At 47.9% G+C, this 15,295-nt stretch overlaps 1 protein-coding gene across 13 annotated transcripts in view; it reads right to left on the minus strand.

The window, feature by feature from the left end:
- Positions 1-3,830: 3,830 nt before the first annotated feature.
- ALS2 (alsin Rho guanine nucleotide exchange factor ALS2) overlaps positions 3,831-15,295 on the minus strand; it is a 198,105-nt gene continuing 186,640 nt past the window's right edge. For all 13 annotated transcript variants that reach the window (XR_010591364.1, XR_010591363.1, XR_010591362.1 and 10 more), the window contains 5 exons: positions 14,514-14,559; positions 13,310-13,371; positions 11,521-11,670; positions 11,133-11,229; positions 3,831-5,162 (listed from right to left, as the gene is read on the minus strand). Coding sequence is in view for 8 of the 13 variants with exons in the window: in XM_065560895.1 (XP_065416967.1) it covers positions 5,124-5,162; positions 11,133-11,229; positions 11,521-11,670; positions 13,310-13,371; positions 14,514-14,559 (394 nt within the window). In the remaining 5 variants the exon portion in view is untranslated. The remainder of the gene's footprint in view (positions 5,163-11,132; positions 11,230-11,520; positions 11,671-13,309; positions 13,372-14,513; positions 14,560-15,295) is intronic.

Genomic DNA, 15,295 nt, shown 5'->3' on the forward strand with positions numbered 1-15,295 from the left:
CCCTCAAAACACTACGTGGGGACTGTGATGGGGCACTCACCTCTTGAGGTAGCCTATTGGCTGGGTGTGGTACTGCAATTTTTCCCACTCCTGGTGCCCCCAGTAGGTTGCTGACCTCACTAGACGGGTCTTCAGTGGCTCAGATCTCTGACCAAGTGTCACAGTGAAAAATAGACCCCTTCCAGGGCAGGAAAAAGTTCAAACTGTCTGCCCTTCTCAGGGTCTTCAACCTTGTCTCTAGGCCTTTTAAATCCAGTCCTTTGCTCAGTCTTGAAAAGAGCCTTTTCCCCTTCTCAAAGCTTGGTGACTTTGTCAGTGGCCGGGGGAGGGAAACTCGGAACTGCCCACTACTTCGGGTTCCAACCCAAGCACTCTATAAACAGCAACCATATACTGCTCCAATTGGTAGCTGCTACAGTCCCTGGGCCTCTTCCCTCCTGGTCCATTAACCCTAAGGTAATGGGTGAAGGTAAAAGTTCTCAGGTCCTCTCTCTCCCAGATCCAGTAAATGCAACCAGTCCACCCTCCTTTGGCCAGAGAGGAACCTTTTTCAGCTCTCTGGTCTCACCCAGGAACTGACCTGCTAAGGCCCTGCAGCTCCTTTTAGCTGAGCCTGCTGGGCTCTGATTGGCTGCTTTCATGAATCCTCTCCAGGCAGGACTGGATGAACCACCTTCAATGCTCTTTCCTGGGGTGGGGTGTAGTAGAACTACAGGGCCTCCAGCAGGAGGCCACAAAAGGCCAGGCACACCCCGTCACAGGGACAGGTACCGCTTCTCTGAATGCTTTGCCATGGGAGGCAATGAAGCAGAAACATTCTAGATGGCTTTTGCAGGATCCAAAAGATCCTTATTTATCAGGAGGGCTACTCTCTCTGGAGCTAATGATGGGAGAATATCAAACAGCTTATGCATATTCTCCTGCAGAAAATTCAGCCTGAACGCCTACAGTGCTGGCCATATGCCTAAGGAAGTACTGATATGCCTTAAAGTCCTCAGGCATTGAGGGAGAGCCCAGCACAATAGAGTCATCCAGAGAGGACAAAGAAGCGGTTTGCTGCGTCAATGATGGGCCCTGTTCTTGAACCCCAGGATCCATTCGAGATAATCCTGGAAGCCCAGAGGGAACATGCTCAGCAGTTGCTTGTAACTGATTTGGGAATGGGAACCCTCAATGGGACTGGCGATCTCACTGTGGAGTGAGTCTAAGAATGGGACCTCAAAGATCTAGGAGCTTCCAAGGAGGCTACTGGGCAAACAGATATGGCTTTGGTGGCCAGTAGGCACCAGGCCAAACAGCCCTTCTCCTGACTGTGGGAACGAAGTCATTCTCAGCATCAATGGTGCTATGAGGACAGTCTCTTATCAGGGCAATAAAGGGGAATACGACCCTGACCAGGATCTCAAGGAGTCCCAGGGATTCTAAGAGACAATGGGGGAAACCAGCCCTGACAGGGCAAGCAAACAATCAGACTCATCCAGACCCCAACACAGGGGCAGCATCAGTTCCAATGAGGGACTATAGAATCGGCACTGGCAGAACCAAGAAAGATATACTCCCATCCAGTATTAGAAGGAGGCACTGGCACAGAGGCCAAGGGCAGTACCAAACTTGATAACTGGATCAGCTGCCAAGGCAATGACAGAGCCGAAGGGCACACCAGCATTGAGGGAGCCTTTAGGGCTTGACACAGCATCGGCCTCGATTCCAGTCTGGGAACAGGACAAGGGAGAGCTGTAGTGCCGACAAACCCAGCAGCTCTGCAATGCATCCAGAAGGTGCCAAGGGCACAACAGAGGTTGAAGCAGTAGAAGCTATAACACCAGAAAATTTTCCGGTGACTGTGCTTGGAGCGCGCATACACCTACATTGGAATGGACATGTGTAAGCACTCAAAGAAGAAAACTCCTGAACTAGTGCGAAGTCAGGCACAGCAGGTCTGATGCTGCTCAATATGCCACCAGCATCAAAACAGTAGGCGCTGGTGCAGATGTGATCAGTACTGGATTCAGACGCCTCATCGCCAGAACTGGTGTTGACAGTATGGGCTCTCCCTGATCTTAGCATGGTACCACAGAGCAGTTAGACAGACCTACTCCATTCCACATGCCAGAACAAGTATGGTACCAGTCAGTATTCTTTTTAGAAGATGAGGAAGCATTTCCCCAAGCCCTGGAGTTGTTCCAATTAGTCTTATGGGACCTCTTCCTCACTGCACCAGAGGAGGGAGAATAACTACTCCTCCTATTAGGGGGAACACCAGAGTCCAAAAGTGGAGGGGCATCACTTCCAGTTCCAAAGATGACCACTGATCAGAGAGGACCTCAGTGCTGAAGTGGATCTCATGGCCTGCTCCAGAAAGTGCTGCTTCAACCATAAGTCTCTCACCCCTAGGTCCTCTTTTTGAATGATTTACAGACAGAGCACCACTCCTTAATGTATCCCTTACCAGCACACAACAAGCACCGTGCGTGGTAATCATTATTGAGGATGCTTCCCCCTATGATGGGCAATGCTTGAACCCCGGTGAGGGTACCACACAGAGCAGCCAACTACTCTAACACTAAACTAAACCTAATGTACTACTATTATCTAGAGAAAAAAACTCTCAGAAAACAGATCAAAAACATGAGGTGAAAACACCCCACAGATCTCTAACTCTAGTTGCCAGGAGAGGGGCTAGGTTCACAGGGTGCGAGAGCCACTCCTACAGGTACTGCTCAGCAAAGTTCTCCAGCTTTGGTGCTATGGGCATGCGCACAACCAAATGGAACACACAGCTGAATCTACTCAAAGAAGAAACGGCTGTAAAATACTTTAAAGAAAAAAAAAAAAAAGCCAAAACAAAAATCCATACACTGCAGTCTTCCTCCCCAAAAGCTCCTGTCCCTTAAGAGGTTTTTGAAATTCAGTAGGAAACAGATTACTTAGATCAAAAATAGTTATTTTAATTATTAACAAATATTTTCTCTGTAAATACAGCTTGGATAACAATCGTTTGTATTAAAGAGACACCTTTTAAAAGAAGATATTAGTGGGACTCTAGAGATAGTTCCTCTATCCTCTCTGAGCAGTTAGGTGTTATGTTAAATGAGATTTTAAATACTCTTGCTGTACCTTTTAATTTTCTTTTCTCCAACCATTGACAGACCCAGACCAATGGGGTACAGGAGTCTGGTAGAGGGAAAATATACTGGTCACTGGATGAGTAGTTTTCTGTTCCCAGAGTGACCAGAGAAGGGGCTGCACTAGAGTAATCAGGAACCTGCTAGAACCAGTTAAGGCAGGCAGGCTAATTAGGACACCTGGAGCCAATTAAGAAGCTGCTAGAATCAATTAAGGCATGCTAATCAGGGCACCTGGGTTTTAAAAGGAGCTCACTTCAGTTTGTAGTGCAAGAGTGTGAGGAGCTGGGAGCAAGAGGCACAAGGAGCTGAGATTGAGAGGGTGGGCTGCTGGAGGACTGAGGAGCACAAGCGTTATCAGACATCAGGAGGAAGGTCCTGTGGTGAGAATAAGGAAGGTGTTTGGAGGAGGCCATGGGGAAGTAGCCCGGGGAGTTGTAGCTGTCATGCAGCTGTTACAGGAGGCACTATAGACAGCTGCAGTCCACAGGGCCCTGGGCTGGAACCCAGAGTAGAGGGCGGGCCCGGATTCCCCCCAAACCGCCCAAGTGACCTGGACTGTGGGTTCTTCCAGAGGGGAAGGTCTCTGGGCTGTTCCCCAACCCACATGGTGAATCTCTGAGGCAAGAAAATCTGCCAATAAGTGCAGGACCCACCAAGATAGAGGAGGAACTTTGTCACACCATCCACAAAAACAGCCTCAAAGACAAATACTCTTTACTTTATTATGAAAAGTGCTACATTACAGTCACTGCTCCCAACAGCATTTCAATGAACAGTTTTGTTTCTATTTTTTAAAGGGTCAACACACAAGCCATGATTCTGATTTCCAAAACCGATTTAGCCTTTGCTATGCTAATTCAAGTTAAGTCATTAGAACATTTCATATATCTCCCACTTTTCTGTCAGACATGGTAAAGAACAGCACCCATTGTATCCAAATGTTCACTGGCATTATTTGTATAAATCAAGATAAATGTAAACCACAAGAGAACACGCACACACACAAAAACCCAAACACTGAGATTAAGTTTTTGTTTTACAATACCTTTGAGAATATAAATAGTGAGTTTTCCCTTGCCAAGTAAGTACAGCATAATGGAGGGAGTCAAAAATCTCAATCCAAATCTAGTGTCACTTAGTTTAAAACATGTTCTCATTCTCCTGCAGCATAGACTTCACAAGAAAACCGTTCCAAAAACAGCCTGCACCTTGTTCATCCTTGGGACTTAGAATGCAAGGCTAGGAACAATGAAACTAATAGCTCTGCAAAAACTTATAAAGTACCAAATTCCGCAATGAAATTCAAACCTGCTAGTGCTTTTTGTTTATGAAGTTAATTAAATAAAAAGGATACGTTCTTGCCACTATGGACGTAAAGGAGCCCATGTCAATTTGATGATCTCCATAACAGGAACTAAGGGCTGCTTTCAGCAATCCTGCTACAAACGATTCAATCAGAACCCTTCCAGACAGATATTCTGTAAACTGCCTATTACAAATACTAACATAGCAACTTTTCTTTTTCCCTTTTTCAGACAAACATAATTAGCAGCTTAATTCAGGAAGACAGAGTGGTTCTGAGATGCAATGTAATCCTTTTAAAGGAATCTGTGGTCAGTGCAGGTAGATTCAGGAAAACCAGAAACCCATTGTCTAAGAAGCCATATGCCCAGACTACTCTTTGCATATGAGCTCCAAGTCGATGTCATGCCTTTTAAAAACACTGCTAATTTGGGAAGAATAAACAATCCCTCCTTTAGACCGGCAAATAAGTCTCTCTTCTTGAAAACTGTTGGACAGGCCAAGTTTAAGTATTACTTTTCTGCCTCTGTCATTTCCTCTAGTTGGCCTCAGTACTTGGTTTTTTCAATCCTTATATGCGGTTCAGAAGCAATATCCACATATCTCTGTTGTAAGTGCCATTCTAGGGAAGAACATGGATGTTGCTGACGCTCCACTCAGTAGATACTCATCTACTTAGGTTGCAGAGGCGATCTAGGTGAGCTTTTCATGTTGAATCTGATAGTAACAAGCCTAAATTGAAACAAAATTCAGTTTAACTTAAAAATACTACTTTCCATGATTTCCCCCCCAGTCAACCTACAAAATGTGCTACATCTATACATTTATTCTTTTCCCCCCAGGAAGTTAGACTTTCTGTGATCAGTTGTGCAGTGACAACATTCACTGTGCAGCAATCTTGTGAGATGTCATGAAGTATCAGGGGGAAGGTTGAGCTTTTAAGTTCAAATAGTGTTTAGCTCCTCATGGAGTGCAAGGATGGTTTGGGACTCCAGATCCTTGGGTTCAGTTCCAAGTTGTCACAGATGTCCTGTGTAACTACATGCAAAAACCCCATGGCAGCAAGTCTCAGAGCCTTGGTCAACTGACTCAGGCTCATGCTGCAGAGCTAAAAATAGCAGTGTAGACTTTTGGGCTCGGGCTGGAGCCTGGGCTCTGGAGCCTGGGAGAGGGAGGAGGGGCTTGCAGCCCCAGCCCAAAAGTCTACACTGCTATTTTTAGCCCCGCAACATGAGCCTGACTCAGTTGACCTGGGCTCTGAGACTCACTGCCAGAGGTCTTTTTTTTTTTTTTGCAGTGTAGACAATCTTTCAAGTAGATGTTTTTGAAGTACTCAGACATTACAATTAAAGGTCCTAGGAGTAGCTAGAAAAAAGCCCTAGCTTAGACAGCCATTCAGTTCTAAATAACTGTTTCATATATTGTTTAGATGGGTAGCAACTGGAAACTTTGGGAAAATACTCATACCAATGGCAAAACCCCCCAGTTACCTACCTTTTTGTCACTGTTATTCTTAGAGATTTGTTGCTCATGTCCATTCCATTCTATGTGTGGGCATGCCCCTGTGCACGGTTGTTGGAGATTTTTGCCTTAACAGTATCTGTAGGGTCGACTGCGACGCCCCTTGAGTGCTGCACTCATATGTCGGTACATCAGGCGCCGCCAGTCCTACGCCCTCTCAGTTCCTTCTTACCCGCAACCTCAACAGAGGGGCAGGAGGGCGGGTAATGGAATGGACCTGAGCAACATGCTCCAGACCTTTCAACAACTGGGCTATCATATCATGAGCAAAGACTGACTTGCCTTGGAACGGAGGGTGGAAGGCCGCAATAGCGGCCGGGTGGACCCTGATCGATGACAGGAACAAACCTTGAAATTTGAAGCACAGAAGATAATCCAGGACCTCCTGCAGCGAGGCCTGCTCAGCCCAGATATGCCATTCCGAGGCCCAGCACATGAACCTTTTCCATTTGGCCAAGAAAGCCATTCTAGTGGAGTGTTTCCTGCTACCCAACAAGACCTGCTGAACACAGGCCAGGCATTCCTGTTCGTCCGCGTTTAGCCATGCAGTCAAGCGTAGCGCCGCCAGGTTCAGGTGCAGAAAGCTGCCGTGGTTCTGGGACAGCAGATCTGGCCAGAGGAACAGCTGCAGCGGGGTGGCTACCAAAAGGTTCGGCAGCATGCTGAACCAGTGCTGGCGAAGCCATGCAAGGGCTATTAGGATAACCTTCGCCCTGTCCTGCTTGATCTTCACAAGGACCCTGTGAATCAACGACACTGGCCAGAAGACATACATTAGCGCCCCTGACCATGGGATGAGAAACATCTGACAGGGACCCCTGTCCATCCCTCAGATCGAGCAGAACACATGGCATTTCTTGTTCTGCGTGGATGTGAACAGGTCCACCCGGGGAGTCCCCCACCTCTGGAAGATTATACTGACCACCTCTGGACGGCGTGACAACTCGTGGCGATACAAGAAGATCCTGCTGAGGTGATCTGCTAATATGTTCCTGGTCCTGGGCAGGTGTGCGTCTACCAGACGAATGGCACGCGGCACACAAAAGTCCCAAAAGGCGGAGAGCTTCTTGGCAAAGGGCCGACGACCTGGCTCTGCCCAGCCTGCTGACGTAATACATTGCGGTGGTATTGTCCGTCAAGATCTGCTCTACTTGCCCTTCTGGTGGGGTAAGAAAGCCTAGCAGGCTAGGTGCGCCACTCTGAGCTCCTTGACATTGATATGGAGGGCCAAATTATCCTGCAATCAACGGCCCTGGGTGCTGAGCTTGCCCAGGTGAGCTCCCTAGACCAGGTCTGAAGCAATGGAGACCAGGGTCAGTGACAGGGCCAGGGCTGCGAAGGTAACTCCCTGCAACACCAACCGGGGGTCCAACCACCAATCCAGGGATGACCGGATGTGATCAGACTGACTACCCAGTCTAGGTCATGCCTGTTGGGGATGCCAGCCACGCTTGCAGAGTCTGGAGATGGAGTCGGGCATGACTGACCATATGTACATGCGGGCAGGTGTGAGCCATGGTGAGCGGGTGGTTCTTCACATGGGAGATCAAGTCCAACGTGCCCCAAAACGTGGATCTAGGCAGCTGACTGAGGCATAGCTCTCAAGCACACCCTCAAAATGAGCACTTCTGACCCCCAGGATGCTTTGCCGGGCTGGGCTTTGTGGGTGACTGGAAGGAGGAGGAGGGACAGCAACTAAAGCTCGTGTCTCTACCCCTTCTCCTTGCAGACTGCTGTTGAGGCTGCCAAAGCCTTGACAGCAGGGGAGGCCAGAACTGCTTCTTTGCAGACTGTGGCGTAGGTATACCCAGCGAGTGATGGGTGGCCCGAGTGTCCTTCAACCCATGCAGCCTCGCATCTGTCTGCTTTGCAAAAAGAGTCCAATCCCATTGAATGGGAAGTCCTGGATCGCTGCACCTCCTGACCACTGCCCTAGTCACTGAGTCCTACCTTTCCTATGCAGTGTTCCCTCTAAATTTTTCCCACCAATGTGTGGAATGAATTTAGTTCTGTGCACTAATATGGAGGTGGTGTGACACATAACCTCCATATTGGTGCACATAACTAAATCCATGTGGTAGGTGGGGGAGCAGAGGGTTGAGGTGTTTGGGGTGCAGGCTGCCCCAGGGCTGCGACAGGGAGAGAGGACTCCCCGCCCCCCCCACTATATCTCTCTCCCCACAGCAGCACCTGGGCTACGGGTGAGGGTCACCTCTCCCACCGCAGCAGGTCCGTGCCAGGGCTGGGTTGGGGCTGTGCAAGAGGAATCTCTCCCTGCCGCAGTCCTGAGTGCCTGTGCAGCACTTAATAGGCTGCTGCGCAGCTTAGAGGGAACTTAGGTCCTATGCCATTTGAAGAGAACACCTCCCTGCTGTGGTACGCTCCTCCACCACTGGGTGCAGAATTCCTGGGCCAAATCTTGGGGGAGGGACTCCTTAAAAACTAAAAACTTATACCTGCCCAAGAGAGCCTGGTGGTTCACTTACCCAGAATTGCAGGCTAGCTGTCAAATAGTTTTCCCACCCAAAAGGTCCAGTCTTTTGACCTCCTTATTTTTAGGAGTTGAACTGGTGTGCCCCTGCTGGTCCTCCTTGTTAGCCGCAGAAACAAACCAGCAAGTTCGGACGCAGGTGGGTATATAGGTACTCGAACCCTTTGGCCAGAAAAAGGGCTTCTTTTCGGGCCTTTTGGAAGTGGGAGAGATGGACGATGGGGTTTGCCAAAGGGCCTGCGGGATTTTCAGGACCCCATCATGCACTGGTAGTGCAACACGGGCAGGGGTAGAGGCCAAGAGCACATTAAACAAGGTGTCTGCCTACTCAGCCATCTCCTCCACTTCTAGGCCCAAGTTCTCGGCCACTTGTCGAAGCAGGGCCTGGTGTTCTTTAAAATCGTTTGGTGGGCTGGCCCTCGAGGGTCCCACGACCACCCATGGTCACTCCATCCAGAGGAGGATTACTGTACCACCAGGGGTGACCCTGGGGCATCATCTCCAGTGGGGGAAGGGGGTTTTGGGGGTGGACACTGTCTCCCCTACCCCTACCGAGCCCCCTGCCGTCAACTGTTGCTCCGAGGTGGCAATAGATGAGAGGTGCGAAAGGTGCACTGGCATCATCAGCATGCCCCATGCACTCCAATATCGCCACTGCGCTGGCCACTGGCCATGCTGCCAAGGTGGCGCCATAGAAGTCGACGCAGCCTCTGGTGCCCAATCACGCCGGTGGAGTCTCGATGAGGGGCTAAACTGCCCTTCTGTGCTGGAGGAATCCCTTTCTGGTGCCCATGGCGGGGTGGTCGGCGCCTCTGATTGTCTGCTGGCCGCCACCACCAGAAACCTGTGCTTGGGATTGGGAGGACCGTTGCTGGTGTTGGGGGGGGACTGGTGCCGGCGCAACCGGTATCACGACAGAGAGTGCTCCCATGGAGTGGGTGACTGAGATCTATGCTAAGAGGAAGACTGGCAGGAGGGCGAACGGCACCGATGATGCAGTGACCAGTGCCTCCCGCTAGGCGATCTGCGTTGAGATGGTGGGGACTGCGAAAGCGGTGCCGGAGATCAAGGGCAAGCCCTAGAGCATCTGGGCTGTGATGTTGGAGATCTGCAGCGCGGAGACAGAGTGCTGCATTGGCTCAGGGGATCGGCGGCACTCAACTGCCTTTTTGGGGGTCTTGATGGCTGGCTTGCCCTTGTAGGGAGCCTTTGCCAATTTCTGTGGCACACGCAGGGCCAGCGGCGGGGGTGGAGGCCTCTCCTCTCGTGGCACCGGGGGAGCTTGGGAAGGCATCTATGTCACAAGTTTAGGTCCCCAACCTCTCCCGGAAGTTGGTGGTGAGTCCTTTAAGGAGCTAACGTTCCCGACTGGGGAGGCAAATCCACCAGACTCCGGAGTGGCTGGGTGGCCCAAACTGAGTCCTTTGCCTGATGCCCCATGGCCTTTCTTGCTCGGTGCTGGGGAGCCATGCTTCATCTGGTTTTTTTGGGCACTGGTGCCGGGGAGTGGTGCAGGGTGGAGCCCAGTGCCGGGGGTGCACTGCGCATCGAGGCCGAGGTACCAGGGGTGAAGTCTGGCCAGGACAGCTCGGAAGCCGGTCGGAGGGCAGCCTCCATGGAGGAGAGCCCTCAAACGAATATCACGCTCTTGGGTTCAAAGTTTTTGCAAATATGACACTTATCCTTTACATGTGATTCCCCAAGCACTTGGGGCAGCTGCTGTGGGGGTCACTCACTGGCATAGGCCTGTTAAAAGTCCGTGCAGGGCTTAAACCCTGGGGACCAGGGCATGCCCCACCTCGGGCAAAGACCCTGATTGGACTCTAACTTCTAACTACACTTAAATACTTAACACTAACTATTATAAACAGCTATTTACAAGGCACTAAGACTCAAAGTCAGAAGAGGAGAAACCGCTAGCCCTTGCTATGCAAGGAAAGGCACTCCAACTAACCACCATGGGCAGTAAGAAGGAACAGAGGGTGTAGGGACGGCGGCGCCTGATATACACCGATGTATGAGCGCGGCACTCAAGGGAGCGCCATAGCTGACCCTACGGATACCACAAAGGCAAAAAGCTCCGATGACCGCGCACGTGAACATGCGGACACCTAGAATGGAATCGACATGAACAACACATCTTGAAGAAGATCCAGACAGATTGTGTTGTTACTAATTTAACAAAAATTAGATTTTGATATTTCACCTAGAATTTTAAGAGCAACATTCACCTCCCCTCTTTGCCGCACCAGGACATAAAAGCAATCCCACTTCCAACTTCCACACTGGAACCCTTGCACACTAGAACAGAACATCAAATGTTACCATACACTAGAGAGCTCAGTAATCACAGGAGCTGCATGTTCAAGTCTCTTTATACCAAGAATTTGATTTTTTTGGTGACAGAGGGATCAGAACCAGCACATTAAATTTAAGTCTGAGCAACACAAAGTGATTTTGTACATATACATGCCGTTTTATTAATAACCAGCATTAACAGGGCTTTGTTACCTTGAAATTTTATCAGTGGGTGGTGCTAGAAGTGGTTGCAAGAATTTGTTACTAACTTTCATTGAAATTTAAATTGTACCCTTCCTATGGCAATGGCCACAACTAAAGCCAAAGAATATTAGCTGCCAGAGAAAGGCAACAGGAATTTTAGACAGTTGATATGTAAATTTCATACTCACTTTCAGAGTAGTGAACATGATGCCTTGTTCCCCATGCTGGAGATACGGATCCATCAGGTCCTCAATCAAGTGCACCTCAGACCCCAGATTCCTTATCCTGTCACGTGAGGAAAAGACACTATTATATTTTTTCCTAGCCTTTTATACTTTAAGAATCTTTTTTAAAATGGGCAAAATGTTTTTTCCAGCCTTTTCCTCAGAAATGGCTGAACTGTTTTAGCTGAACTAGTTAGAGTTGCTACAGCTCTACCTGCACTAACAGACTACCCTTAAGACCCTCCACCTGTACTGAATAAAGTTCTGTTTCAACTTTAATAAATCATCCCCATTCAGGAAACAATTTTAGTTTGTCTGTGGGTTTTATTACATACTTTAAAAACCCACTCACCTGGCTCGTAGCACCACATAGAGAAAAACAGGAAATAAGTCATCCATTGACCACAAGAAGTCTTCCTGAAGAGTCTCAAGCACACTTTGAGAGATCTCCTCAAAAGTCTGCTGGATCACCTTCAGCTTGTCGGATGGGGTAAAGGTTGTACTATTGGGAAAGGAAGCCATCAGGATTACAATGAAGAGTTGCAAATCATCTTATCTTAATAAAATAAACAGTTTGTTCATTTGTGTCTTTTCTAGAAAGACAGAACTCTTCAAAATAGCCACTGATCACATTTGCATCACAGCCACAAAAAGCTGCCCATTTCTAAGCCTATACAGTAACTCCTCACTTATTGTTGTAGTTATGGTCCTGAAAAATGCGACTAAGTGAAACGATGTTAAGCGAATCCAATTTCCCCATAGGAATTAATGTAAATTGGGGGGGGGGGGGGGTAGGTTCCAGGGCAGCTTCCCCTCTCTGCAAGCACCAGAGGTGGGGGGGGGGGGGGGGTTCAGCCTTCAGCCAGTCCACTCCACTCCTTCCCCCAAGTCCCCACCCTTGACCCGCCTCTTCTCCCCCCCCCCAACCTCCTCCCCCTTTACTTCGCTCGCTGAGTCCTGGCTCCTCCCCCTCCTTCCCCTCCCTTCTAAACGCCCCAAGCCAGCTGATTGCCGAGTAGGGGAGGGAGGGGGAAGGTGCGCCGAGTCCTCACGCCTCCCCCCTCCCTTCTGCCCAGGGCAATCAGCTGGCTTGCCACGTTCGGGAGGCAGGGGAGGGAAGAGGAGCCTGCGCACCAAGTCCTCGCTCCTCCCCCCTCCCTCCAAAATGCTGCAAGCCAGCTGATTGCCGCTGGCAGAAGGCAGGGAGAGGAAGGGGAAGGCGCTGATCCTCAGAGTCTGCCGACGGGTGGGAGGGGAGGGGGCCGTAGAGAGGCTGCCAGCTGTGGAGAAAGCAGGCAGCCAAACAACGTAAGAGAGGAGCATTGCACAACTTTAAATGAGTATGCTCCCTAACTGATCAGCAACGAAACAATGTTAAGTGGGACGACCTTAAGTGAGGAGTTACTGTACCAGCTGCACAGCATACTGAGTTGCAAGTGAACCAGATCAAGAGATATTACTGAACATAAAATAATGTTATTTTAAAATCAGTACTTGCTTTTTTAAAAGGACTTTCTTCATTACAGCCACTCAAACATTTTTAAAATGAGAAGACCAGCAACTGAGATAGTTTTCACAGCTAATGGCTGGAAAAGACTTCCATAAATAAGCCATTTTGTCCTGACTGCTTAAAAAAATGCACGTGCACAATTAATTAAGTATCTTCTCCCTTTTGTTTGTCAAGGTAGCTTATAAAGACCTGCCTAGAAGATACCAACTGCCCCCACACAAAAGGGCTCACCCACCTCCTCACTGTGAAGAGTTACTAACATTTTTGGCAGAAAGACAGAAAAGTCTTTCAAGGCTCCTTGTTACAATATGAATGGCAACAACATCCTGAGGCAAACTGAAGACCACAATCTAATAACTAAATTAAGGCTTTGCCTACACTACCCACCTTTTAGCGACACAGCGGTGCCGCTTCAGCCGTGCCGCTAAAAGGCATGCAGTGTAGCTGCTGATTGTCGGCAGGAGAGAGCTCTCCCGCTGACAAAAAAGACTTCCAACGCCAACAAGCGGCAGCAGCTTTGTTGGCAGAAAAATGCTCCTGCCGACAGAGTGCTGTTCACACCAGCGCTTTTAAAACTGTTGTTGTTTTTTGGGGGGGAAGGGAGGGAAGAAGAATAAAGTCCAAGGATTACCTGATCTGTTGTAAACATTCAACTGCTGAGGCAAAGCAGACATCTTTTGTGTTTGGTATCACCTAGGAAATCAGAAGAAAATCACAATCTTTCTAGTAAATACCTCTGACAGCTCACAAGAAAGCGAACATGGCTATTGCAAAGTTAGCTATGCAACTGTTATTAAATAGGAGTGAGAAAAATGCAGTAAAATAAAAGTATATTTTTATAAAGTGATTTTGGGGCTCATAAAAGATGCTGGATTGACTTAAGAAACTGAAGTCCTCTGTCAACAAAACTGTTATCTGTCTGGGCATTGTTTACGTAGGTTTCCTCATATTGCCCCACCAATAGATCTCAACTCTAACCTGGAAGGACCAAGTCTAGAGGAAGAGAAATTCAGTCTCTTTTTTGATTCAGTCCTTTGCCTCACTCCTCATGATGCCAACCAGGAGGCCAATTAGAATGAATTATATTGAAAATGTTTGTGATGGTGACATTGTCTAAAAGGAATTGGAAAGAGACCACCAAAATAGTCTCACATAACAGTAACCATCTGATGGGAAAGAAATCTGGTCACTACTGACCTGTGCTGACCAAAGTAATGACCTAAAACGGAAAGGCTCTGTATCTCTATGGAAAACTGAATTTAAGTTTTTGATTAAGATTTCCATCTACAGCATAAATCTAGCCATATACTTAAACAAAATATTTAGGTTAACTAGTAAGAGACTTCTGATTGTTAAACTACCATTAGTGGGAAATAGAAACTGGCTACTGTAAAGTGGGCTATTGCTCCTAATTGTATAATGTATAAATGTATAATCTGTTTCTTTATCATCCTTATTAATAATGTCTTTTTTGGTGATGACTACCACTTTTATTGTAGATATTACCCTATTTTTAAAAAAGTCTTTATCAAACGCAATTTACAGGTTATCCGTGGTAAGAGATGTTTCTAACCTCATCCTCTTTCACAACCGTGGACCAAACAAAACTGATGCTGGCTTCTTTTAAAATATTACAAGTTCTCAGAATTATGCATTCTCTAATATATGGAATAATGAAATTCTGGATAGAGCTGCACTTCTGAAGTGACAGCTGCTTACAGTAAGGACATCTAAAGTAGCTTTAAAATACATACAAAAGATGTAAGCACAAAGGAAATATGTTGCCAAGTGTGTGAGCTCACATATTCCTCTGTTCCATTAAAAAGTGGATATACCTTTTTACTTTCTCCAAGGATGGACACAGTCACTGGCCAAAATTTGCTGTAAGAAACCACATGTATTCAATTAATAGAATGAGTTACTATTTTTAAAAAGTGATTTTAACTTATCTTTTGCTTGATGCACAGAAAGGGACCCTCAAGATTTTTCTAATTTCCTCCCCCCACCACATGATTACCTACACTTAGCAGAAATAGTTGAAAATACTAGAATTTGGAACACTACCCTCCAGTTCTTAAAGAACTGCCATGCCATTTAAGCAAATTATAATTTTTTATAAATAAAATAAATAAATAAATAAAAACTTAGTTATCAGGCTACTTCTTTTCCTATCACCAAGTACCATATTAGTTTAAAATGAGCATTTGTGTGATCAGCCCACTCACATACTACTTACCGCAAAGATACAGTTACATACAGATGTTCTGATAGTCAAAGAAAAGGAAATCTAGAACAGCCCGTGACAGATTAATAGAGCACAGGACAGTTCAACCTGCGGCCCAATTAGCAGTCAGCACACAGGTGGGCCACAGTTAATGGCTGCCGGGCCGCACGGGGTCCATGTTCCCGGCCGGGTTGGGGTCGCCGGCCCCACAGGGTGGGGGTCCAGGGCTGCCGCCCAGCCTCACACTAGCCCCACAGAGTCGGGGTCCAGGGTTGGGGTTGTCTCGGGATTGCCGGACGGCCCTGTGGGGTCAGGGTCCAGGCTGCTGCCCGGCCCCACAGCTGGGTCCAGGGTCGGGGCTGCCACCTGGCCCTCCACCCAGGGCTCCACTCT

This window comes from Chrysemys picta, chromosome 11 (genome assembly GCF_011386835.1).
Source record: "Chrysemys picta bellii isolate R12L10 chromosome 11, ASM1138683v2, whole genome shotgun sequence".
Lineage (NCBI taxonomy): Eukaryota > Metazoa > Chordata > Testudines > Emydidae > Chrysemys > Chrysemys picta.